At 42.4% G+C, this 27,299-nt stretch overlaps 1 protein-coding gene across 2 annotated transcripts in view; it reads right to left on the bottom strand.

The window, feature by feature from the left end:
- Positions 1-4,768, bottom strand: part of LOC147423486 (mitogen-activated protein kinase kinase 1-like) — a 30,729-nt gene extending 25,961 nt beyond the window's left edge. The window contains exons 1-7 of one of the 2 annotated variants that reach the window (XM_086501739.1): positions 4,744-4,768; positions 4,556-4,654; positions 4,368-4,443; positions 4,102-4,236; positions 3,184-3,408; positions 2,889-3,071; positions 2,579-2,802 (exon numbers count right to left, since the gene is read on the bottom strand). In XM_086501739.1, coding sequence (XP_086357865.1) covers positions 2,579-2,802; positions 2,889-3,071; positions 3,184-3,408; positions 4,102-4,236; positions 4,368-4,443; positions 4,556-4,629 — 917 coding nt within the window. In that variant the 5' untranslated portion in view covers positions 4,630-4,654; positions 4,744-4,768. The other variant, XR_015186609.1, reaches the window with a different exon arrangement.
- Positions 4,769-27,299: the final 22,531 nt, after the last annotated feature.

Raw genomic sequence — 27,299 nt, 5'->3', positions numbered from 1 at the left:
GTCCTCCGTAAAACTGTCAGTCTCTGGGCGAGATGTAGCCTTCTTCTTGCCCTTTCCTAAGCTTTGTTTCTTGCTTCGCTTTTTACCTTTTCTGTCTTCTTCGCTCGAATCCGAGGAGCTAGAAGAACTATCAAAAGAAGAAGAAGAAGAAGAACTGGGTACTCCTTCAAATCGAACACGCTTCTTCTGTTTCTTTGCCTTGTCAAAAGTCGACTGACGACCCAAATAACCTGGAAAGTCAGTGCTTTTCTTCTGCTTTTTGCCGTGCTTTTTGGCTTTCTTTTGCGCGTCAAAAAGTTGAGCAATCCGTGCATCAACCACGTTCTCCAGTTCCTTCTCCGTATATTTTCTTGGAGGCAGAAGGTTTCTTGAGAGCGGGTTTCGGGAGTGGTGTTGTGGTTCTCTGCCACTCCATCTGTACCTCTTCCAAAGAGATTTGGTTCATATATTTTGCCATTTTCGGGTCCTTGGCAAAATTGAGCATCATCTTTGTTGCATCGCCGATCAACTGGCGACGCTCCATCTCTCGCCGCTCTGCCTAAGTAGGCCAAGGCGGGCCATACTCTCTGCCGGAATCTTCGTTCTGATTCCTGCCCGCATCTCCAGATGCAAAGGGAGTCGACTGATCATTGCCTGAAGCCATAGGTGCCGCGGAAAAAAATTCGGGGATCGGATTTCCCGTAGAAGAGAAATCGGCCGTGCTCTGATACCACTGTAACAGACTTGGACACTCCAAGTCAAGAATCAACCACGACAGCACCAAATAACCACTTCAAAACAAGTCACAGATCACAATAGATGTACACTGGCCAGGCGGAGTTCCGTGCCTAGAGATATTGGCCCCAAAGACTGGCGCCCCTTTCGGTATTTCTTTTTATATTAATCAAATCAAAGTACAAGAGAGTGGCTAGGGTTTCACTCTCAGACTCTGCGTCCAGATGCCCTCACCACTAATTTAAAGATTACAAGGGATGCCCAAAAGCAGAGCCCCAAAAGCTTTTAAAAATAAAAAGCATCGGTTCTCTCTCTCTCTTAGAGAGTCTCTTTTTTCTTTTTTTTTAAGCAAGTTCTCTCTCTCTCATGGCATGGAGAAAAAGCAAGATTCGCGTCGCTCATCATTTTATTTTATTTTTTTTAGCCTCCGCTATTTTCGGAAATTAGGGTTTCTGGCAAAAATTAGGGTTTGCAAGAATTTTAGGGTTTTTGTTGTCCGCCACGTCATCACTTTGTGACAGTAGAGCAATTTTGCTAAGTTTGTATAAGTAAAAACCTAGCGCTAGCACTTTCTGGCAGAAGAGGCAACAGGAGCACCTTGCTCAACAGGCAACTTCTCAGCAAGACCGACCCCGCGACAACTCTAGCATTTTCAGCATTGTAGAAGGCCTAGCGTTCTTGCATCAGATCAGCCAGTGTTTTTGCACTTGCAGATTCACGACGACAATAGACAGTAGATCAGCCCTAGCGTTAGCAGATTTCCACCACAGAACCCCAAATCAGCCTAGCGTTTTTGGATCAGCCAGAGACCTAGCGTTTTTGCAGATCTTCGCGACAAAAGCAGCAATAGCACCAGCGTTTTCAGTTTTCAGCAGTCAGACTCCGCAGTATAACCCCCAAACCTCGCAGATCTCACCTCCCCGCAGCAGATCCTCGCTGCACGGTTAGATCCATCTAAGTTTGCAGTTTCAACCCGGAAAACGCAGATTTCAGCATCTGCGTTTTCAGTGCGTCGTCGTCGCATCGTCATCATCGACATCATCACCGACATAGAGTCAGAATTCAGCAGATAAAGATTTGCAGATTTCAGCCATTAGCATTTTCAGATTTCAGCCCGTCTCGTCATCGTCCTCATCGTCGTCGACAACGTCGGCAAGTCCAAGCATTGTACCAGATTGTGCAATCAATAGTAGACCACTCTCGCCATCGAGAGTGGGGCCCTTAAAGGAGGGTTTTACAACGTCTCAGGTGTCGTATTCTCTTCTCTCTCTATCTCTCAGTCTCAGTACCTTCATTCACAGTGTCCATTCACTTTGTTTGTGTCCATTGCACTCTCTAACTAAAGGCACGGAAGGCTCTCCCTTCCGTAAGTAAAAGGAACCCTTGAGCACAGTTCGGAGCGCTCATCTTGAGCAAAGTTTAACATTCACTTCTGCTGCACCTTACACATTCCTAGTCTAGTGTCAAGACTGGACACTCTATTCTCTCCTCTTTTTCCTTCTGAGTATACCTTCTAAGAAGGATCTTCGATATCATTTAAGTATTAAATTCAAGTCTGCTTCCATTTTTTAACATTGCTCTCAATCCCTCAATTTTCTCTCTACATGTGCGTCAATAATAGTATCTCAGCTGGTAATGTAATGAATCTAGAGGTCTGTTTCAACTGCCCCACATTCTTCATGCATATAAGCCTCATTACACAACAAAAGAACAAAGTCATTCTAAGGGTGTAAACAAGCAACAAGTGTGTTCACCAACCCATACCAATGCACAAGAGAAGGATGAGCAAAGAAGATAATAGGATCACATTGTTGCACATTGTTAATACTCTCTTCTCAATGACAAAGAAGCACATGCCACATACCACCCTGAGATGAATGAGCAGAATTCTGGAGAAAACTGATCTCGAGATGCCATTGGAGGGGGTTGTCTAACAATGGCATCCAAAAGTTCATAGAAGTTCAGCCAGCCTTCACTTTGTACTGGTGGCAAGTACGGAAAGTATCCCAAAGCGCACTCCAACATGACAAGCCCCAAACTCCAAACATCACTATCATAGCTGTGCGTGTCTCCACTCACTCGCTCTGGCTACATAACACCAAACACCAAAGATCCTTAAGTACTTCTGCCAAGTCCTCCTTTTTTTTGGTAATGAATAAAACTTTTGCACATACCGACATATACTTGTACGTGCCAATAAAGGTATGTCGTTGGCCCATAGAACTTGTAAGCACAGCACTTACACCAAAATCTGTAATCTTGACTTCACCTTTATGGTTTATTAAGAGGTTTGACGGCTTCAAGTCTCGATGAATGACATGCCTTTCTTGATGCAAATACAGCAAGCCCTTCAGTACCTGGACACTTGCAGAGTAAGTGAATCTTAACAAAAGCCAACAACTCGATAACCATAAGAATAAAGCTCAGTTTACAAAACTGAAAATCAAACAAGGGACAGTAGTAACCTGCCTGTCTGCACATAACTGCCAAAAGGTGTTCTGGTATAGTTTTACAATTTTTGAGAAGATCTGCAAGAGACCCACCATCCATGTACTCCAACACAATGGAAATGACTCCATTGTTGTAGAAGGCATGGTAGCAAACCACCACATAATCATTCTGCAAAGCTTGGTTTATTCTTAGCTCTCGCACAATCTGCTTTCGCACTGTCTCTTCAATATTCATTTGAATCACCTGGGACAAAAGGAGTCGTCCCATGAAGCAGGTTACCACAGAGAAATACCCCAGTGCCAACATGGTATTGAAATTGAGCTCAAGCATAAAAATCTGCTGTAAAACGCAATGTGCATATATGTGCATAGAATTATGAAAGCATGTGAAAGCGAGACTGTGAATGCATACAACAAATGTAGACATCACCATACTATTTTTCTATAAAAAGGAAAATTAACTTATCAGAAAGTATATTTCAAAAATCTACACAGGCTACATACATACATAGTAATCCAAAAAAAAAAAAAACCAAATAGGTGTGGGCACACATTGAAACATAGAAGACCTACAAGACCGTGGCAATGCACCTAGGTTACACAACATGTAAACGTCGATGTGACAAAAAGACACTGGCCATATGTAAAGGATGGGGTCCATTTTCACATATGTGTTGAACATTCGTGTACCGAATTTTTATGTATTTGTCGATAGTTGATTCACGCACTTCTTGTATGCACAGAAATTGCTTTACACATGCAAAAAATCGATGGCCATTTGTGTCAGAGACACTCTCACTTTACAAGGCACAACAAGAACATCCCTCACAAAGGCATTGCAAAAGCACTGACTGCATGTCTTTGTCTCTCTCACTCTCTCTTCTCAAACACACATCGAGACAGAAGAGATTATGATGATAATGGAAAGGGCAAGCACCTTGACCGCAAAAAGCTGGCCGGTCCATTTATGGCACACAAGCTGGACAACACCCCCACTGCCCTTACCCAGCACCTTCACCGTCTCCAGATCCTCCAAACTGAACTTTGAATCTTGAGTTTGAGACACTGCAGGCTGTTATCTCAATCTGTAATTATGGAGTAAAGAGAAAACAGCTTCTCACAAATCAAGCATGCAACACATCGATGGATCCCCTCCATCATCTGCTGGGACTTGCTCAGAACAACATAGCAATGAAAACGTACAATTCCTTGTGATACGACCCTCAGCCCATTCCGGTTAACGATGAGATCTCCATCGTGAAAGGTTCCGCTTGCGGTCCTGGGAATTGACAGAGAGCTAATGTGACTCTGTTTTTGGATGATTGTGTGTGCGTGCGTGTGGGGAGAGAGAGAGAGAGAGAGAGAGAGAGAGAGAGAGAGAGAGTACATACAGGAAGTGAGATATGGAGGTCTCCTGCTGAGGTACGTTCAGCTTGAGCTTGCCAGGAACACTCCTTTTAGACATGGCGAATGTTGGGCGGGTAATCTCGCTACAGACAAGAACCTGATGAGCATTTGATCTGCACAATCTCTCTCTCCTCTCTCTCTCTTCGGAAATACTCATTGACCTAGTACCTACCTATTACGAGTCCCCTCACGTGCCCCCAATCCCGCAGCTTATCGAAGACTTTTAAACGTCGTGGGAACAGGCTTGTATTTTCTATTGATGGGAAGTTGGGAACACGCATAGGTAATTGGATAAGGAAGGCTAGCCTTTCTCCAACTTGAGCACAACAGCTCAACTCTCCCCAGCTCTATAGCACAACACACGGACTCTCCCCTCTCCTTGTCAATGATCAAAGGAGCCATCAAATCCATGAAGAAAGGCAAGAGCCCAAGCTATGATGGTCTCGCGTATGTCTGGTGTGTTCTTCCACATATACATCTATACACTTGCTCCTAAGATTCTTCTTCTATGGGAGGAGTCTCTTGAGCATCGAGCTCTACCTAGTTTTATTAACAAAGGCTATATAAAGCTCATTCATAAAATGGGTAAAAAATCGATCATCTGAAACTGGAGGCCCATCACCTTACTCTCATGTGCTTATAAAACTCTAGCAAAAGTCGTAGCTCTTAGGCTACAATTTCACCTTAAAGCTGGATAAGCCCGAAACAAAAAGGTTTCATTGACGGGAGAGTCATTTTGGATGTCATCATTGCTTTAAGGGAGGTCATAGAGTACACAAAAGATACTAAGATTTTCTGTTAAGGTTGATTTGGCAAGGCCTACGATAGAATAGAATGGGATTTCAATGTCAAACCTAGGGTAAAACAGTCCACCCAACCATGCCTAATATAGGCCCTTGGTCTGCTAAATATAGGCTCGCATATATCGCATGTGTGTCCTTGTCCTTGCCCTTGGCCCTGGTCTATTGGCTCTGGTCCATCTTACTCTAGGCCTAACATTACTCCCCTCTTGGAGAAGCGTTTTCGTCCTCAAAAACAAAAGTGGTGATATATTCGTAAGAACACTGACGTTTTGCACAGTGGCACCCTTCACAGATTCACTTAACCATTTGACCGAAACACAGTTTAATAGGAGATTCAATGAAATCAAGAAGAACATCTTAATTTTCCACATTTTTGTTCCTTTGCAACCATTTTGTGTAACTGGCATATATCCATAGACTCTATTTATAAATCAATAGAGTATTTTAAATGAGTTACCACAACTAAAAGATGTTTAAAAGAATACCTCTTCTCTTTTTCCATGAAAGTAACATGCTCACATAACTCGTCAACAAAGATATTAAGTCCTTGATTTGTTATCATTTCTCATCAATAAACAACCCCACCATAACTGGTGATCGAGGTTGAGAACCTGACCTAAACATGAAGGGACTAAACCTAATCACAACATGCTTTGCCTCATGGTAAGCAAACTCCAACTAGAGAGATAACCTTTCTAATTAAATTGCTTTGTGCTAACGTATGCGCTTAGCATATCCTTTAGCACAAGATTAATGCTTGTAATCAGTCTATCCTTCACAGGATGATTGGTAGTACTGAGATGTGTTTTCCGATTGTTTACAGATAGTCCTCCAAAATGACCAGTAAACTGGGAGCACAATTCCTTGCAAAGTTATTGAGTAATCAACAATGTTAGGAGCAATCAACTTTGTGAAGTTTAGAGATTGAAAAAGTGGATTGAACAAATTGTACAAAGTTTAGTCAACTTACCTACAAGAGCACACACACCGAGACATGACCTCTAATAATGATTGGTAGAGCCACAATTGATCTCATAGAAATACTGCACATATAGTGCGAAATGTTTTAAAAGCTATTAATTTCATGAATTTGCATACCACTCCAAATCTGCCTTTACTAAACACTAGGGTCCATAACACCTAGTGTGCGTGCATATAGAAAAAACGGATCCAAACCTGCAATTCTATGACCATACTTGCCAATGCTTATGGCTAACGTTATGCTCACAACCTATAGGGAAAGAACTAAATACTTTCCCGTACAATCACGTGAAAGTCGTGTTATCATATTTGGACCATAATAGAATGTGAAATCAATCACATCTATGTACCAAATGAAACATGTTCATTAATAGAGCATAGCTATGCTATATGTATAAACAACCATCTGTAAAAGTTGTTTAACAATACTTATAACCTTAACAAGTCTTACTTGGCCATTGAAATTGTTCCTGACACAATGTGCTCAAAATGGTCAAATGAGCGGATTTGACCAAAACCAAGGGACTTTGTGGCGACACATAATTGAAATAACAGGCACCAATGTCAGTCAGAAACTCATCTTCTCCACATGTGAAATATGCCTCAGATAAGGATGTCCAAAAAGTTGACATCCATCAAGTACCAAGATGTACTTGTGTGTGGAGGTAGTTGTAAACACTCAGCGACACGAGTGAGATGGACCCTCATAAACCTTGCTTCACACTGACTAAACCAAAGTCTATGAGTTCCTAGACCATGTTGCAACTGCCAAACGAAACTGAAGGTGCATAAATGTATCTGGGTACACTATTGTTCCAAAATTCTTCGCTCCTACATGACCTTGTGTAGACGGCTGGCGCGTCACCATGTGGGAACGTGTTCTTAGAAGATGGGTAGTGAATCACTTAGTAATCACTAAAGTAATTACTACGATAAACCCGAAGCATATAAATAGGGCCCATTACTTTGATATGGGGTTGGCAATTGTTATCACTTGTATTAGCGCTTTGAGCTATAATTGCATTTGAGCATCAGTGGCAGTATTATCGGCTACATTTTCCCTCTCTGTAATCATATTCACTGTAATCTCAATCATGATATATATATTCCAGTGATACTGACTTCTCAACAGTCTTCTGAATCTGAATCTGAACTTTACTCCAGTCTTTAAGTCTGATTCTCATTTCAGTATTCATATTTTAGTCTAGTCACTGATTTCTGTCTAGTCTGCTGTCTGAACTCTTCCTACTCTAAGTAGCTGAAATCCTTCAACAGTGGAATTAGCTGCCTTAAGAGATCAGCTCCAATTCCATTTTGGCGATCATGGTGGGACGAGTTGAAGCTCGTTGACTGAAAGACTCTTCTCCCAGTTGAAGTTTTCAGCAATGGCACCAAAATCTAATCGTGGCCGGAAAGCTACCAATCGTGTGGACCCCATTCCTGAGGAGTCGGGAAGAGAGTCTGATCCCAAGCCAGAGAAAATGACTGACACTGAGGCTCAGGAGGAGCATAGTCAGGCTGATGAGGCGCAGGCCTCACAGCATTCCAGTCATTCTCGACGCAGACGGCCAGAACGGGAAGCACGAAAGGCAAAGAGTTCCAAGAGTTCTCAGTCTCGCCAGAACGATGAGCATACAAAGGCAGAAAGGGAAGTCACCGAACTTTTAGCAGACAAAACAGAGAGGATACTGAGACTGAGACAAAAACAGAGATTGATTGGGATGCTGACACTGACAACTGCAAGAAGGCTCCCAAGCGTCAGTATGAAGCCAAGAAGCAAACTGGTGGAATTAGCAGCAATCGACATGATTACTCCGCTTCCCTGAAGATTTCCTTTCCCATGTTCAAAGGAGGGAAAAAGGATGATCCTGATGTTCACATACAAGCTTTTGAGCAGTATGCTGAACTAAAAAACATTGATGAAGATGATTGGGGGGAATACTTTCCACAAACCTTGAAGGAAGCAGCAAGGAAATGGTATTACCATTACCCTGCATGCCAACTAAGATCATATAATAAATTACTTAAGGCCTTCAGGTTGGAATATTCCGACAATCGAGGAGATGAGGATATTCTCCTTGAATTGGATCAGATCAAACAGCGGAATTTGTCAGTCCGCAACTATGTAGAAAAGATCAAAGAACTGACCTGACAACTGCAAGAACCACCATCTGAGAAAAGATTAAGGGCATGGTTTCTGAATGGGTTCAGAAGCAAGAAGCTGAGAGAACAAGAAGTACTAGCACCTACAAAGAAATTCAATGACCTGGTCCAACGAGCGTTAAAACTGGAACAGCAGGCTAAGAAAGAAAAAAGCCACAAGAAGCGAAGGACCAGTAGCAGTAGTTCGGCTACTGAAGCTTCTGATTCCAGTGCAACGTCCAGCAGTTCCGAGAGCAATTCCAATGAACGGACAAAGGACAAATCAAAGAAAGGATCATGGACCAAGAAAATTGAAGAAATGGCTAGGCAGATTGCGGAGATTAGCCACACAAGACAGCCGGTCCGAAAGATGGAGACTTGGTGTTCAAGATGTAAATCCAAGGACCATATCTCCACGGAATGCCCACAATGTACCTACTGCAAGGCCTTCGGTCACCTATGGAATAATTGTGCCATCCGAATTCACCATTTTAAGAAAGGAAAGGATCTATCAGTGGTTGCCTACACTGAACCAATGAAGACAGAGCCAATCAAAGTAGCCCAAGAAGAAGGACCAGGTACCAGTGGTACTGGTCAAGGACGAGGCAGATACCAACCAGGAATGGGCAGAGGAAGAGGAAGAGGCAACTTCCAGACCAGAAGCATGAATTGCTATACCTGTGGAAAGTATGGTCATTTTGCAGCCCAATGTCTAGACGCACCGGTAACAACTGGTATTGAGGCTAAGGCACCAGAGCCAGTCCCAGTCAAAGTAGTTACCAGGAGCAAAGGAGTGATCATTGAAGAGATTCCAGACATTTCAGAAGTACCAGCCAACTCCAACAGCAGCAAGTGGGCCCAACAATGGGAAGTTTGGAAGGCCAAGGGTAAGGAAAAGGTGGTGGATGAGTGGCAAGAGCAGCGGGAACTAGCAGCTAAAATCACAGAGGATTTAGCTAAGAAGTTGCCAAAGCAGCCAGAAAGTTCAGAGGCTAGAGTCATTCAGAAGATACCAGCCCAATCGACTGATAAAGATCAGTCAGTACCGGCCATGACAGAGACCATGCTGGCTGTGGTACATAGACTAGCTGGTGAGATGGAAGAGGAAGGAAAGAGTGAAAGTATTGCTAAAGAAGAATGGCAGTATGAGAACACTAGCTCTTCAAGCTCTGACAATCAGTCTGACCAAGAGCAAGAGGAAATTCAGGTGAAAATTTGTGATAGAATCCAGAAGCTGACTGTAGAGTTGGAGGATATAAGAAAGACCTTACCTGAGGTGGCCAACTTTATCAGGCAGCGTAAGAAGACTGAGGCAGACGCCAAAACAGTAGACGTGACGGCTATTAGGGATGATGAAGTTCCACTTATTCAGGTGGATTACAAGGTCAGGAAGCAGTGGGAACCTCTCTCAAGTGTCATATTGGATGGAGGAGCAGGAGTCAATATAATGGGAGCCCATCTTCAGCAAAGAATGGGTATCACCAACATGAAACCAACACCATTCAAAGCAAGGATGGCAGATCATCGAGTCATACAAGCGACGGGAATGATTGAAAACATGCAGATAAGAGTGGGGAGGGAAAAATTCAAAACTAGTTTCCTAGTTTTGGATGTACAGGGCGCATATGGAATGCTATTAGGTCGCCCATGGTTAAGAACAGCACATGTTGTTCATGACTACGCAAACCAGACTTTAACCATAGAAGGGGCCAGTGGCAGAATCAAAATCCAGACCAACAACACCAGGAGCTGGAAAAAGGAACTGAGGCCGAAGGAGTTGTGTCAGAAATACCGAGCTAAGAAAATTGAGCGAATGCTGGCAGCAATGAACATCTTTCCTTTGGCAAAAATTGATTTGAATGCAGTCCTACTAAACAAAGAGCAAGCTGACAAGCAGAAGAAACAATTCTCTGACCAATTCACTGAAGTCGATACAGGGGAAAGAACTGTTCAGCTAACTGGAAGAATGGAGGAACCAACTGATACTGATATAATGGAAGAATCAGCATGTCCAAAAGAATATCCACCTGATTAGAATAATGATTCAGAAATGAATGGACCTTCTTGGAACTACGCTGAAGAGTCGACCAAACGAAAAGGAGGAGGACCCAACTGGTTGCTTCTAGATGATCAGGAAGTAGAGGAATGGAACCTGGGATCAGAGGAAAATCCCAGAATGATCAAAGTCAATAAGCACTTGAAACTGGCAATGAAGGAAAAAGCACGGATACTGTTCCAGAACTATAGAGATGTATTTGCGTGGGAACATACAGATTTGAAGGGAGTAGATCCTGAAGTCTGTCAGCACCGAATTCCACTAAAATCGGACGCTAGACCAGTCAGATTACAAAGATACCGGATGAACCCTAACTATGCAAAGAAGGTCAAGGGGGAGATTGATAATCTTCTCAAGGCTGGGTTCATTACGGAAGTAGCAAGCAGTGATTGGTTATTTCCAATAGTTGTCGTTCCTAAGAAGAAGGGAAAATTAAGGGTTTGTGTCGACTATAGGAAACTAAATGCCCATACCATTAAGGATCCATTTCCCTTACCTTTTACTGATATGTTGCTTGATGAGATCGCAGGATATGAGATGTATAGCTTCATGGATGGTTATAGCGGCTATAACCAATTATAGATTTCTCGAGAAGATAGGACCAAGACCACTTTCATCACTGAGTGGGGAGCATTCATGTATCTGGTGATGCCTTTTGGCTTGTGCAATGCACCAGCTACTTTTCAGTGGTGTATGATGGAGATGTTTAATGAATTTCTTCATCGGTTCCTCGCCATTTTCATGGATGACTTCACTGTCTATTCAGCTGAGGAATAGCATCTTCTATTCCTAGAGATGGTTTTTAAATGCTGTCAGGAGAAAAAAATTTGCTTGAATCCATTTAAATCAATATTTCTGGTTTGGAAGGGACAGCAGCCGGACATGTGGTTCCCCGCAATGGAATAGAAATGGCCAATGACAAAATACAGTGTGTCCAGCAAGCTAAGGCACCCAGAACTGCTTCTTAGTTGAGTTCTTTTTGGGGGTATGTAAATTTTTATAGAAGATTTGTACACAAATTTGCTTCTCAAGCAGTGCCACTATATGAGCTTACAAAGAAGACCAGTAAGTTCAATTGGATTGTTGAGTGTGAGGAGAGTTTCCAGAATTTGAAAAAAGCCATTACCAGTAAACCAGTCCTCAGGCAGCCGAACTGGGATATCATTTTTCATGTACACGTCGATGCTTCAGGATTGGCAATGGGGGCAATATTAGCTCAGCCAGATGGCAGAACAGACTATTCGGTCTATTTTGCTAGTCGGAGATTCAGTCAGGTTGAACAAGGCTATACGACTACTGAAAGAGAAGCCCTGGAAATGGTTTTTAGCACTACAAAGTTCAGGCATTACCTATTGGGGAAGTTATTCCATTTTTATGTGGATCATCAAGCTCTTCTGTTTTTGATTAACAAAGTCATTATTCAAGGCAGGCTGATAAGATGGATGATGTTCCTTATGGAATTTGAGTTCAGAATTTTCCATAAGCCTGGTCGAAACCACTGTGGAGCTGACTTTCTTTCCAGAAGTACAGAAGGATTTTCAGAATCACCTCTGAGAGATGAACCAATGGATGATGATTTATTTCAGCTAGAAGCAGAAGAATCAATGGATCCTGAATGGTATGTTATTTATTAGTTCCTTTCCCAAGGTGCCTTTCCAGAAGATTGGAAACAGAATCAGAAGAAGGCTCTAATCATAAAAAGCCTGAAATTTACCATCATTGGGGGAGTACTTTATCGATTGGGTGTGGATGGTATACTTCGGAGATGTGTTCCAATGGAGGGAAGAATGCAAGTTATCTCAGAAGCACATAATGGAGAGTCTGGTGGACACTTTTCCAACGAAGTAACCTACAAGAAGATTCTGCAAGCAGGTCTGTGGTGGCAAACAATGATTGCTGATGTTAGAAGATTTTGTAAAATTTGTGATATATGCCAGAGAATGGGCCGACCAACAGTTGCAGACATGACTCTCTTAATGCCAATACAACCATTGGGAGTATTCATGAAATGGGGATTGGATTTTATGGGACCTTTTAAGAAGGTGACTCCCAGGAAGAACAAGTACATCGTGATGGCTACTTGTTATGTTACCAAGTGGGTTGAAGCTAAAGCTCTTCCTGACAACACAACCAAGTCAATTGCACGGTTTTTGTTTGAGAATATTGTCTGCCGATATGGATGTCCAGTGGAAATTGTGACCGATCAAGGGACACACTTTATCAATGATACTATGGAAATCCTATTAGATATGCTTTCAGTCAAGCATCGGAAATCTACTCCTTACTATCCCAGATGCAATGGACAGGCTGAAAGTAGCAATAAGACAATTAAGACTATTCTCACTAAGGTGGTGCAAAAGAAACCAGACCAGTGGGATTTGAAGCTTCAGAATGCTCTATGGGCTTATAGAACAGCTTATAAGGTAACTACTGGAATGACACCATTCAGAATGGTGTATGGTACTGAAGCAGTGGTCCCTATGGAGTTTGTAATCCCCAGTCTGAGAATGGCTGTAAAGTATGGATTAGACTTCAACCATAACCTTAAGAAAAGACTGGATGAACTGATGCGGTTAGATGAACTCAGGCAAAGGGCTATATTAGAACAGGAAATTGTTCAACAAAGAAGGAAGCACTGGCATGATCGCCGAATTAAAGTCTGAGAATTCCAGAAAGGAGACTTAGTGCTTCTATATCAGTCAAGAATGAGTCCAAAGAAGCCGAATTTGAAGATTGCCTGGGCAGGACCTTTTGAGGTTGATTGGGTCTTTTCCAATGGCACAGTCAGATTAAAAGACTTATCTGGACTAATGTTGCCAGGAGTATATAATGGAGCAAAGATCAAACTTTATTACTCAGAGACCAGAGAAACTGGATTAGAAGAAGTCACTAAGGAACTGGAGTTTGTTGATCAAGAGATACCAGAATCATATATTTTTGGTCTTTTCCATGTGCAACCAGTTCCAGCTTCAGAACCAGTACCTGAAGAATCAGATCAGGTTGATTTAAGAACCAGTACCAGTATGATCCAGCCAGAGTGACAACCTTACCAGCGACACCAGGCAACGGCTTTAACACAAGTAAGTCCTCTTCGCCTTCGCCTGTTTCATCGTCGTCGACCTCACAGTGTATGGGTAGAAGGAAACGATGAGAGAAGATGGAGGAAACTCTTGTAAAAACCTAGGCTATAATTACTGAGGCAAAGGAAAGCCTTCCTGTTCTTCCATACAGTAAAATCCAACAATATGTTTTTACTGGTCATGCAATGACTCTGCTACAACTCTAGGATCTGCGAGTTGTACTGCAAGCGACAAGGATTGCTTTTGGTGCAGGGATCATCAAGCAAGTTCTTGATTCCTTTGATGCAGAAAACAGCAGTGCTATGATAAATAATAGGAGGGTGTCAGTGACACCAGAAGCCATTGCATTTGCATTTCGGATGCCTAATGAGCCTAAACCATCGGTGGCAACTGCGTAGCAAATAAGTATTGCCCTTAAGGAGGATGAAGCAACTCGAAAGAAGCGCAAGGCAAGTGCTCAAGGAGTTCCAGTACCAGGACTGGAAGCCTCTGCTGCTTACAGGTTTGTAGCCGAAGCAGTCAGTCTTAAGAATAACCCAACTTATGTGTCAGAAAAATTATTTGCTATGTTGTTGGCCAAGATACTGGATCCACAAGTCCATATCAACCTGTGCCAAATACTCTCGCATAATGTACTTCAACAGACTGCCAAGTTGAAATCTCAAACTGTTTTCAAGGCATGGTATGTCTGGCAGTTTCTGTATTGGGCTACTGCTGCAGATATTAATGAGCAGGTGAAGCTGGCATGGAATGAGCAGCCCATTTTTGAACCGAAGAAAATTGACTTGTCCTCAGACGATGAGGAAACGGACAGTCAAACAACTTCCAAGGACCTGAAAAGGAAAGCTACTGCAGAGGAAGCTAGTAGTTCAAAGAAACCAAGAATTACACTGACCAAAAGCAGTGAATTCTTAAAGCACATCGAAAGCCAGGTAAAGGCAGCAAGCACTGAGACAACTGTATCTAATCAGACAGATGTCAAACAGACAGTTGCTACGGGATCTGGGAAGGATCAAGTAAAGACAGTCACTGAAGTGAAGGTACCAAATTAGTCAGGAGACAAAGGCACGAATCAACTGGATAAAGGGAAAGGACCAGCGTCCTCAACTCTGCCTGCAACAGTTCCCGTCATTTCTCAAAACCCTCTGCAACTGGTTAAAAAGAATAAGCTACAGCAAATACAAACTCAGAAATTTAGAGGGTATCTCTCACTCATCAAGACTGATTATGCATCTCTACCTTATGTGGCTCATGTGGCAATATATGAACCAATTGATTTTGATCCAACAACGGTCAAAGACAGATGTTCAGTACTGATACAGTCCTCTTGGAATACCATTGTCAGCTGTATGGGACAATTGGTGGAAGCTATTGGATCAAAAGATGAAGTTAAAAAGCTTAAAGCTGAATTGGCAGAAGCACAGCATCAGATTGCCACACTCCAGAAAGCCCAGGAAGTGTAGAACATACAACACAGGGTATTGCAAGCTCAGTCAGAGAGAGCTCAGGAGTCGTTGAACAAAAAGTTAGCTAAAGCTGAGTCTGAAATTATGATCATAAAGAGTCAAAGGAATGAAGCATCGAGAGCTGCAGAGCGAGCTGAAATGGGGCTCAGAACGAAGCGGGCAGAATTTAGGAAGCTGCTATTACACCATACAGCTCTGAAGCGTTCGCTGACGGACAGATACATCTACAACAGCTTGTCTGAAATTTTGAACCCCACAGGCAATGCTGTTTTTGATTTAGAAAATTTAAAATCCTTGATGGAAAGTCTGCAAAGTGATTTGCAGGACAAGGTGAGTGAATTCAACAATGCTCTGATGAACCAAGCCATCATGGATTATATTGAGCAGCAGACATCCCCAGAGGAGGATGACGAAGAAGATGAAGATGAAGCTGATAAGGAGGAGGAGGATCAACAAACCCGGCATACACAGGATGATGATGATGCCCCACCACCATCTCCACCTCCAGGACCAGGCAATGATGGGACATGGCCAGATGAAGGAGGCCAGTCACAGCAAGACCAACCTGACCAGACTGAGGAACAACAGGAAAGACAGGAAACAGAACAACAGTCGGGTCATCAGCAAATTGAAGAACGGCAGACCAGCAACACTGGAAATGAGCCACCTGATCAGTCCCATCGCAACAGAGAGGCTAAAGGGAAAATGAAGGCTCAGGATGAAGGACCAGTGAAGGATCATCAGCATTCACTGCAACTCATTACCCTAAATAAGCAGCTGAGACATCAACAGGCCTCCATCACCAGACAGTATCTGGAGGATGATACTCTGTGGACTGATTTAGAAAGATTCCAAAGGCTATATGTAGGAGCCAGGGAAATGGTAGAACATTGGAAATCTGGTGCTTTTCATGATAAGGAAGCTTGTAGACTACCAGCACATCCCAATACAGTTCAGCTGTTGGAACGAGTTCCAGAATGGATACTCACCACTGCAAATTGTCAGTCTTTGGCTTTAGAACTGCAACTTCTGCTGGGTAACAAACCAACTTACCGCTGTATGCAGGACGTTAGGGTCCAACTTAAGGATGTTCTGGTTCAACTGCAATTTGCCAGAGGTGTTTTGGACCAGAGAATGAAAGCCATCCTGGAAGACCAGACAACCACTAGCAGAGGACCTCAAACTCGCATGTCAGTCGGAGCACAGGCAACTGCTCTCCGCACCCTATTCCAGCTAGTCAGAATTACTAGGAAGATGATGCAACAAGAGAACCAGGCAGTTCTGAATTTCCTGGAATTTGTGCATGATTCTCCAGTTCTCTTGTATGCTGTTCCAACAAGAGAAACTGAGTTGCCAAGATTCTTTCCAGCACTGTATCCTCAATATCAAGAGCCAGTTGATCGACTCACATATTTCAAAATAATTGATGAGCTTCAGGATTGGTATGAGCGATCAACTATAGAATGGAAGACTTGGCAGACATTGTTCAATGATGTTCTCCAAATCAATGATATCCAGGCAATAAAGGAAGAGCTACAAAGGATTCAACTGTGTATGGGCCAGTGGAAGATTCAGGTCAGAGGATTGACTAGGATTACTAATCGGTTACTACAGCTTACAGTCGAATCTTCCAAACTGCCTGAGAAAGACATTGCAGCAAAGCCGGGTCTAGCACCGCAGTACAGGGAGATGGCTGAGATTCTGTTCGAAGCGCGCGTCAAAACAAATCAGCCTCTTCCACAAGGATGGATCCATACTGCTTCGCACTGTCATAAACTGGCCAGAACCAGACTAACCAAGGGCAAGCGTACACTCTATGATCCTGACACCAAAACCTATCATTCTCTCACACCTTATGAGGTAGAGATGACCACAGAACGGCGGGATCAGCTAGAGCAGGAGGCCATTTACCGTCTGATTCAGAAGGAGAATGCTGATGCTGGAACTTCTCAGGCACCAACATGGTCAAAGAGCAAGGGCAAAAGGAAGACGGTCCAATGGAAGGATACTGGGTAGTTCTATCTCAGAATTCGGGGACGACTTTTCTTTTCAGCAGGCAGGGAGAGATGACCTTGGCCTTTTCAGCTGCCTCTTACAATCTGTGAGCTTTCTAGAGCTCTCATCCTTCACCATCTTCTGGTGGATTGTCAGAGTCTGACATTGAGAAGATGGATTGTCAACGTCAGAACCAGACGATGGATTTTTCAGTTCAACATCAGAACCAGACAATGGATTTTTCAGAAATTTTGGAATCTTGCCAAAATTCAAGAAACAAGGGAAGGATGTAGACGGCTGACGAGTCACCATGTGGGAACGTGTTCTTAGAAGATGGGCAGTGAATCACTTAGTAATTACTAAAGTAATTACTACGGTAAACCCGAAGCATATAAATAGGGCCCATTACTTTGATATCGGGTTGGCAATTGTTATCACTTGTATTAGTGCTTTGAGCTATAATTGCATTTGAGCATCAGTGGCAGTATTATCGGCTACATTTTCCCTCTCTGTAATCATATTCACTATAATCTCAATCATGATATATATATTCCAGTGATACTGACTTCTCAACAGTCTTCTGAATCTGAATCTGAACTTTACTCCAGTCTTTAAGTCTGATTCTCATTTCAGTATTCATATTTCAGTCTAGTCACTGATTTCTATCTAGTCTGTTGTCTGAACTCTTCCTACTCTAAGTAGCTGAAATCCTTCAACACTGGAATTAGCTGTCTTAAGAGATCAACTCCAATTCCACCTTGTCATGGGTCTAAAGAGCAAAATGCATGAAAGCATTCTATCATATAAATCCTACTTGGAAAACTTAATCAAAGCATATTCAAAAATGAAATAAAACCAAACCATATGCTTACCTAGAGGTTGACAATAGCGTCCACGTACCCAGAGTCAATTGCACTATCAAAACTTGAAAGGTACAATCTAAAAGGTACATTACCAAAAAATCAGTCTCAAAAGACCTAGTATGTTTTTGACCTATGAAACACTAAATGAAGATTAGTGAAAATAAGCAACTATTTAACTGGTAGCCTTTGGTGTTGCCTAAAAATCCAAACCGTTTGGTGAGATTTTGCAATTTCAAACCCCTTCGTAGGTTCTGCATGGAAACTGTTTAAACTCGCAATCAACTGTGACCAACATAGTCTATCGTGTCCAATAATGATTGTAATCATCTAGTGAAGTTGAACTTATCCACTACCCCTTTGATAGATTAGGGACTTCTTTCCTTGAAAATACAACTGCGAAGTGGCCAATCAATGACCATCAACACTCAAGGATTGATTTGGCATTAGCTAGGTCATAACCCTAGAAATAGCACTCCTATAGGCACAATCAAAGATTAAATAGCAGATCTTCTCAAGTTGGAAACTTATCCACAATTGGATCTTGAAATTATTATATCTCTCCATGAACAAAAAAAAAGATCCCAACACCCCAAAGAAGGTAGTCATACTAGATTGTCTTTGGGTGTTCAAACAATTGATTACCTACTTTGAGGCTCTCTTAGTCTATTCATGTCGTCCCACAAATTAGTTGCTTGATAGTGAGGCCATGCCTACTTGCTACCCACCGAAAGCATCATCTATATTGGTTGTACCTCGTGCATAGAGCCAATGATTTAAAGTATCTGCTAATGTAGTCATACAAAACGATCACAAGAAAATATACTAGCCTTGACTCGTCTTAAAATCGTATGAGTCTAGTGCACGTGGACATCACAACATGTGAGATTGTTATGCCTAGGGTAAGACCAGGTAGGCCAAGGGCCAAGACAGACATGCGATCAAGGGGTGCTATATTTTAGCAGGCTACGAGTCTATACATAGCAAGGTTGGGTGGAGAGTTGCATGGTCCAGTCCCCTCTAGTCTTAGATTGGTATCATAGCTCTAGGGAGAGGGGAACTATGGAGGAGGGGGAAGCAAACACCGAGGTGGTAGCCTTGCATGGCTATGCATGCTCTCTCTCTCTCTCTCTCTCTCTCTCTCTCTCTCTCTCTCTCTCGTATGGAGGGCTTGAAGCTTTAGGCAAAGGAGTTTTTAGGAGTTTTTATCTCTTAGCAGGCATATTACTGAGCTGTATTGCAAATCTCATGAGAAATAAGATGTTGGAATGAGAGTATGTATGTCATAATAACTAATATCTAATTCTCCTAAATGATTTTCTCATGTTAAACTAATCATTTAATATGGGGAAGTGCCAGGGGAGAAAAAGCTAGAGCTGGCAGACCGGCCATAGTAGGGATCCAAAGGGGGGGTGCATCTGCAAAAGACCAATGTGAAACAATGGGCTTTAAAGACCCTAAGGTTCAACCCATTAAGACTTCCAAAATGCTAAGGTTCCAAAATTCAAAGGTTGTGTCCAAAGGTCATCACTAGAAAATTGGATGCTTTGTGTGTGTACCAAAAAAGTCTTCATTAATTCTACGAAGGAGGGGGCGAGCCTTGCAAGTAGGGGTTGAGAGAGAAACACACACACACACACACACACACACACACACAAGCTCCCTTTACACAAAGGGAATGAGGGACACATGTTAGCTCCCTAGCCCATATGCCCACAAGGTGTACTCTAATCCTATTTGATGGCCATGAAGGTGGACCAATGAGAATTAGGCTAGAGTAAATCTAGTTTAATTAATTTAAAAACACTTAATAAAAGAACCAATAAGAATTAAGCTCTCTAGAAGACTATTGGACAGTCTCCCAAGGGGTCCAATGAGCATTCAATAGCCCAATGGCTTGCCTAATTCCCATTGGCCACGAGACAAAGGGGTCCAATGAGAGTTTAGTTGCATTATTAATTAATTACCTAAAGCTCTCACAAAAGGGGAAAGGGGGACACATGTCAGAAGGCTATCACTTATGCTACTTAACTTTCATTCGCTAAGCTGGGAGAGGTCCAATGAGGTGCTAGCAAGAGCAAATAACAAGAGGGGTCGACCGAGAGAGAGAGTGGGGGCTGAATTTTACAAGGCATTATTGCATACACACTCACACTAACTCATGTGTGAAGCAAGAAGACTCTCTCTCTCCTTCTCAAGCTTTAATGGAAAGCTTATCACCTACTCCAAGCTTGTGAGAAGGGAGGCCTACACCAACAACTCTTGGCTTTGTGATGCAAATGCAACCAAGAGCCAAGCTTCAATGCATGCTCATCTCCTCTACCATGCTAGTTACTAAGCTTTGCTATGCTAATATGAGTGATTATGTGAGGAGATGTACATCTTTCTTGTAAGACTACTCCTTCTTCCTCTCAATCTACTCTCATACCCCGCTAGCTCTCACCATCTTCGAAGGTGTGTGAGGTCTTGGGTCTGAGACTGTGAGGGAATTAATGTTGTGCTTTATAAGTGTTTTGCTTAGTGCTTGAAGCTTCCACCTTCATTGCACTAGCTAGTATTAAAGGAACACAAAGAATTGTATTGTAAATTGTCTCTCTTGATGGGAGAAACCATAATACAAATCCTTTTGGAGGGGGGACCGGCTCCATGTAAATCCGGTCCTCGACTGTTGGCAATAGCTTAATTTCTCTCTCTTTTGAAGTATTGTTCATGCTATCTAACTAGGTGTTATACTTTTTGTTGCTCTCTCCACCCAAGCACTCTTGTTAGTCTTGTTAGGAATCTATTCTAATGAAATGCTCACTATATTTATGTTTTTTTCCGCTACACACAAGTTACTAGGCCATTAAATGTTACATTGGTATCAGAGCACAAGGTTTCTCTTTTCTTGCTCAAGAAGGGAGGTCCTCAAGTTAGCTATAAATGGTTGGTACTATGAATTGCATTTGAGTAAGTAGAATAGGGATTTTTCAGCCTTGCAGTGCGCCTGCCTTCGTGCAGATAACGGGGCATCACGGTCGAGAGCTATGGTCTTAATAGTGGATTCCTACGGGGCTTGCCTACAGCTTAACCACTATTGAGCTATTATTGACAAGAGCCGGGCTGTTTTGGTGTTGAAAGACCCTCTCTTCTATTCCTTGCAATTAATGGTATTCGAGCCACGGGTACAGTAGCTTGAGTGCTTTTCTAATTGGGTTAAAGAGGAGTAGCAACTAGGACTTGAAATACCACAGTACACCTAAAAAGTTTACATCTAAAAGTTGTTAGAATGGCTAACAATAGTAAAGAGAGTGAAATAAATGTTGATAGCTTTGATTTTGCTAATGAGTAGGCTACTAATGATGCCCCTGTGCTTGTTAACTACCTTGTTTCTAGGCTTCAACAAGCCATGGGCAATCCATCCCTCCAAAGTGAAGTGCAACGGCAGCTCCGTGCTCATGGGATTCTCCAAGCTCCCCACCATGACAAGAGAGTACCTAGGAAGCCTCCTTGTGAGACTCCCAAAAGAGGCCTCTCTCTGATTCGGGAAGAAGAACAGGATCGTACGAAGGGCTCAAAAATTTGCTCCTTGATGACGCATCTCCTTCCCAAAGGAGAACTCAAGAGCCCCCACCGAAGGAACGAGAAAGAAGTGAGTCTCCTGCCACCTCGACGGAGATGGCTCCATGAAGACGGCGGGCTAACGCTCTCCATCACCTCCAAAATGGAGAAGACCATCACACACTTCTCCACACCATACTTCAAAGAGGGATAACAAAAAGCAAGAGAAGAAAAAGGCGAGAAAGAGGACACCCTCTTCTCCATCTTCTTTATCCTCTTCCTCTTATGAAAGTGATGGTGCAAACAAAGAAGATCAAGGCAAGAAAAAATCGAGAAAGAGGTCACCCTGTTCTCCATCTTCCTCAAATTCTTCATCCTCTTCCTCTTATGAAAGTGATGGTGCAACTTTTGAACCATCAAAAAGAAGAGGCCATAGGAAATCCTATGCCGCATGGAAGAGGTTGTCCAAGCTCAAGAAGTTCAAAGAGGGAGGGAAGAGCATCTCTTTCCTTACCTACGATGGCACCTTTGGTGCTATGGACAAAGTCTTGGCCTTTATCCAACAATTTGATGTGGTGTTTGGAGATGAGGGCTTCACAGAGTCCTCTAACCTACGCCATGTAGCTATGCACTTTCAAAAGTCTGCCATGCAATGGTGGTCTAGTCTACGGGCCAACAGTGAAGCTCCACGAACATGGAAAGCTTTAAGAGCTTCCATTATGAAGCAGCTTTTGGCCACATATGCCAAAGACAAAGTACTCACCAAATGGCGAAGCTTGAAGCTCTCTCCCTACGAATCCATTCATAAATATGTAGACAAGTTTTGGGATTTACATCTCAAAGCCGCTGTCTTCAAAAAGATGGATTTTAGAGAGCAAAAACAACAATTTTGTGCGGGCTGAACTTAAGAAATGGCAGAGTATGTTTAACTTCCAAAGGCCACGCACCATATTGGCGGTTATACACCATACTATGGTGGCTTCTCGAATCAATTTCCAAACAGGGGCTAAAAGAAATTCTAAGCCCACAGAAAACAAGGGTTCCAATGAGCCTAAGGGGAAGGACAATGTCCATAAGTTTCCTAAGGGCAATTCCAACAAAGCTAAGGAGAAGGGAGTTTACAAAGGTAAAAACAAACTCTCTCCTGAAGAGCTTGAGTGTTATTGCAAGGATAACCGCAGTTTCAAGTGCGGCGAGCAAGGGCATGCTTACCTCACTTGTCCCCAAAAGAACACCCTCCATGAGTCTCCTAGAGCTACCTTGATCGAAATCCTCGAGGAGGAAACTCGCCACAAAGGATCTCCTCTATGCCATGCTTGGGGAAAGGTAAGATAACATGATGCTTTTATTCTCTTTGACCCTGGTTCTACTCACAATTTCATATCCACAGAGTTGGCCACCAAGCTAGGCATACAAGCTTACGAGATGGGAGATGTCCTACCCGCAGATGGTGCTTTCAAGGGGCAAGAAGCTTTAGTCACTCCCTTAATCGGAAAATTGAGGCTCCATTTCCAAAGCTATGTGGACAAAGAGGACTTCTTTATCTCTCCTCTCAAGCACGAGGATGTAATCCTAGGGGCACCATGGTTTGATTGCATGGCTGCCAATGTTAAATTCTCTGAAAGGAGAATCTACTTTAGGTTCACGAAAAAAGATATGTACATAGATGCTAAGGAAATGGGTAACACCATACCCATTGTACATACGCAAGCTTTTAACAAGTCAATAAAGAGCTCTATTTCCGTGTACATGATTTTTGTTAAAGATTCTCAAAATGAACCTAATGCTTTAACAAAAGAAAATATAAACAATCACAAAGAATTAGAGTTATCCAATTTTCTCAAGGGGTGTTGAGCCAGCAGAGGATCACACCCACATTTTTGCTCACACTCATCATTTTGTAACCATTGATTGTAATAAATGTCTTTCCGACATTAATTTTGATTTGAGCCATTCATTAAGTAACGGGACTCAATTGAGTTTCCAGCTTGTAATCCCGAAGTAATTTCACTTGCTGATGTAATTAGTTAGAGATGTTCTCACCTCCAAAGCTGAGGTATATAAGCCAAAGTTTTTGTAACCTAAAGGAGTCAGATTATTAATCAAAGTGAGTTTTTGAGCGCCGTGACTGTGTCTGAGAGAGAGAGAGAGAGAGAGAGAGAGAGAGAGAGACTTATCTACTTGCTACGCGAGCTACGGAGCCGCCATTGGAGAAGCGACACCGCCATTGTGTTAGCAACGGCGAGAGCTACGCACAGATACCAAGAGTGCGCGCTATCGGCTTCTATGTGTGGTAAGTTCCTACGAGCTTCAGTGTGAGTTTTCTTCCAACTCGTGTGTCGGAATTGAGCGTGCAGCATATCTATAGAACCACAACGAGTAGAGCTACACATTAGTACCATCGGGGTTTCGATCACTTGTATTTTTCGGCCTGTCTTCATACGCGTTTACCGCACGGAGTGGTTATAGGTTGAGTTTGCAGTTCAAGTCTTTAGGGTGTTGTTCTTACCTAGTGTATAGACTTCCCCTTGAGTTTGAGATCGATTCAATGATTCTAGATCTTGTTTTGTATAGCATTCGTTCGTAGTACGGATTTCAGTCACTTGCGTATTTTAGAACTTAGATTTGATTTCCTTAGTAGTGATTGTCATTAGAAGGTCGAGTAGGTGATTTGACACCCACCTAGTTGTTTCCATGCGCCTGCGGGTCAAGCTCCGTCCTCGTCTGACAAATTCTGTTGTTGGTTGAGTTCTCGCTATTTAGCTTCCGCTAGCGACGTAACCGCCTTAACATTTGGCGCCGTTGCCGGGGACGAGAGCCCTAAGTAGGTGACCTTAGACTAATCCTACGAGGTGAGTTGTATAAACTACTTTGTATACTTTAGTTAGAAAAGATCTAGGAGTGGTGGACTCCAAAGATCTCGAGAGATACTAGGAAGTGGGGTATTCCTGGGTCTTCCGTGTTGACATTATTTTTAGTTTAGCTTAGATTTGTTTGTTGTTTTGTTGGTGTTGAGTAGTTGTTGATAGCAGAAGAATTTGCTAGTCCGTGAGTGACAGTGGATCTCTTTAAAATCACAATTACCAAACCCATTTTATGATTAGGAATAGCTTAGGTAGGACTTCATTTGATCCTGATCTGGAGCTAGTAATCATTGGAGTATTTGCTTGATATGGTTGATTGCATGATAGATCACTAAACCGTCGAGTTAGTAGTGAAACTTGCAATAAACAAAAGTCAGAGAAATTTTCTGTGTATCTGGGAGCTGCTGAGCACTTGAGAAAGCTTTAGGAAGGATTCTGTGCCAAAAAAATGGAAATCTGCAACTTTAGACATCATACGCGTATGATGTCTAAATGACCAAACAGAGACCAAAACAGAAATTTTGACTTTACTAGAGTGTTCAAAAGGGGGGTTATACCCTAATTTCAACTTAAAACAAGAGCATTAACACTCAAAGAAACCTAAAAAGACAAGCCGGAGTCCAAGAAACGCAAAGAATAGGAAATTTTGGATTCAGATCTTGTTTTTACATTCAAACCTGACAAAAACACTTGAAACTCAATTATAAACATTGGAGAAGGCTTAAAACCAAGAATAGTCAAAATCTAGGACAAAAGACATCATACGCGTATAATGTCTTTTAGCACATCCACTGCTTATTTTTGATATCTGACCTGACAAGATTGTTACAAACACTGTAGAAAGCATAAATATCAAGTCTTGACCCAAATTGATGAAAAAGACATCATACGCGTATGATGTCTTTGACCTAATTTTGGACATATTTTGATACTTTGCCAACACAGATCCATTGTAATAGCTGTGTAGAGGTTATATTTCAAGTTTCATCCCATTTGGATCACAATTGACCCAAAACAAGTCAAAAGCGGAAAATTGCCAAGAAAAGCCTAAATTAGCCATAACTTGCTCAAACAGAGTTCAAACTGAATTTTGTGAGGGGACAGAGCATAAGGGGACTACTGAGAGTGAGCATAACCAAAATAGTCCAAATCTGTGAAAAAAGACATCATACGCGTATAATGTCTTTTTCAGCATAACTGCAACAAAATTCTCACTTGATGAAACAGAAGTTGTCCAACTGACAAGATTAAACAATTGACCAAGTATCAATCAGTTTGGATCAATTCTGACCACAAAAACTTGGGAAAACAAATTGCCGAGACAGAAAAGTTAAAGTCCTTTAGAGGAATTGATGAATTTGAGATCGGGCAGGAATCTCCAGAATAACCAACCAAAACAAGGGGAACAAGCAAGTGTCATATTAACCGAGGGAAGTGTAAACCAAAGTTGGGTGCAACCATTAGAGCCGATCTTTGAAGGAAGTGTTTCTGATACTTCTTCGGAGAGATCTTACGAGATTTTCACCGAACACTTGGAACACTTGAACCTGAACAACAGAGAAAATATGGCAGCAGGACCATCAAACCCTTCCACCACAATGAAGCTATTGTTCATAAAATACCAGTACGACAATGAGCAAGGTGCCAAAATCTACAAAGATGGAATGGACCGCTATTGTGTAAAGATAGAAGATAGACCTAGTGAGTTCAAGGACTTAGTGCCTGTGAGCTATAGCGGAGATAGATATCTAGATGACGAGGGTACCATGTATTTGGTAGTCCTAAACCCTAACATTGTGGACAAGTGGGGATTGATGGGCACCAAAGCCAAAGTAGATGAAGAACTTGAGGAGAAAGCACCAATAATGAACTTCCCTGATGCGAGGTTAAGAAGAGAGAATGAAACTACAAGGATCAACACTGATAACATCTATGTGGGGCTATACAAATATAATAATGGGGAGCAAGATCTCTATTATAGACGTGAAGAACCCTACACTGGAGAGTTGACAGACCAAAAAAGACTTTATGTCTTTACCTACACAGAGGGATCGGAAGTGAAAATTGCCGCTTACGACAAGTATGGGAGGCAATACTCAACAATGGGCAAGAAAGAATTAGAAGGATATACATACTTTGGGGGACCACTACATCAATATTATGTTACTTCTAGCTCACAAAGACCAGCACCAACAAATGGAGTGCAAAACCCAATGACGACAGGAGGACAAAGAACTCAGGCTGCTGACTCTTTCAGTCAACCTCAGTACTCGAAGCCCGGACCAATGGGATCATTACATTCCAGAGAGTCAATGGATACGAATCGAGGTAGTGCAGTTCCACTCCCCACGTATACCACTCCAGGTCCAAGGTTCGAAGCGGAACCATCACATTTACCTCTTAGTAGTAGACTCAGGGCAGGGGAATCGACAAGGGTAACCCATGAAGTCCATGATGCTAGAGAAAGCTTTAGCCGGGACACAGGAGCAATGAGATTGGTAGCAGACCATAGACGTATGAGACCATCTCAAGTAGCCAAGTGTATGCCAAAGAAGTATGGTGGTTCAGGAGATCCGTATGCACATGTGTCACTCTTTAAGCAAGTCTTAAGAGCTGAGCAGATAACAGATTTCCATACACAATACGAGGGATTTGGTCTTACTCTAGAAGGTACGGCATTGACATGGTTTCAACCACTGAATAGAGGGGGATTCCATGACATTGACCATTTGCTAAGAGATTTTGCTGAGGAATTCTCAAAACGAGGGATTAAGCACAATACGGTCTCACAAATATATGCTTTTAAATAGAGAGAACACGAAAAAGTGAAGGAAGCTTCACTTCGCTTCAAACAATACATTGAGAGATGTCCAGTACGTGAACGACCACAAGATGACACACTATCTGTTCTCTTTATTGAAGGATTGAGAAACGACACTCT

This window comes from Adiantum capillus-veneris, chromosome 26 (genome assembly GCF_014529385.1).
Source record: "Adiantum capillus-veneris isolate H3 chromosome 26, ASM1452938v2, whole genome shotgun sequence".
NCBI lineage: Eukaryota > Viridiplantae > Streptophyta > Polypodiopsida > Polypodiales > Pteridaceae > Adiantum > Adiantum capillus-veneris.
This window is presented reverse-complemented; position numbering and strand designations above follow the sequence as displayed.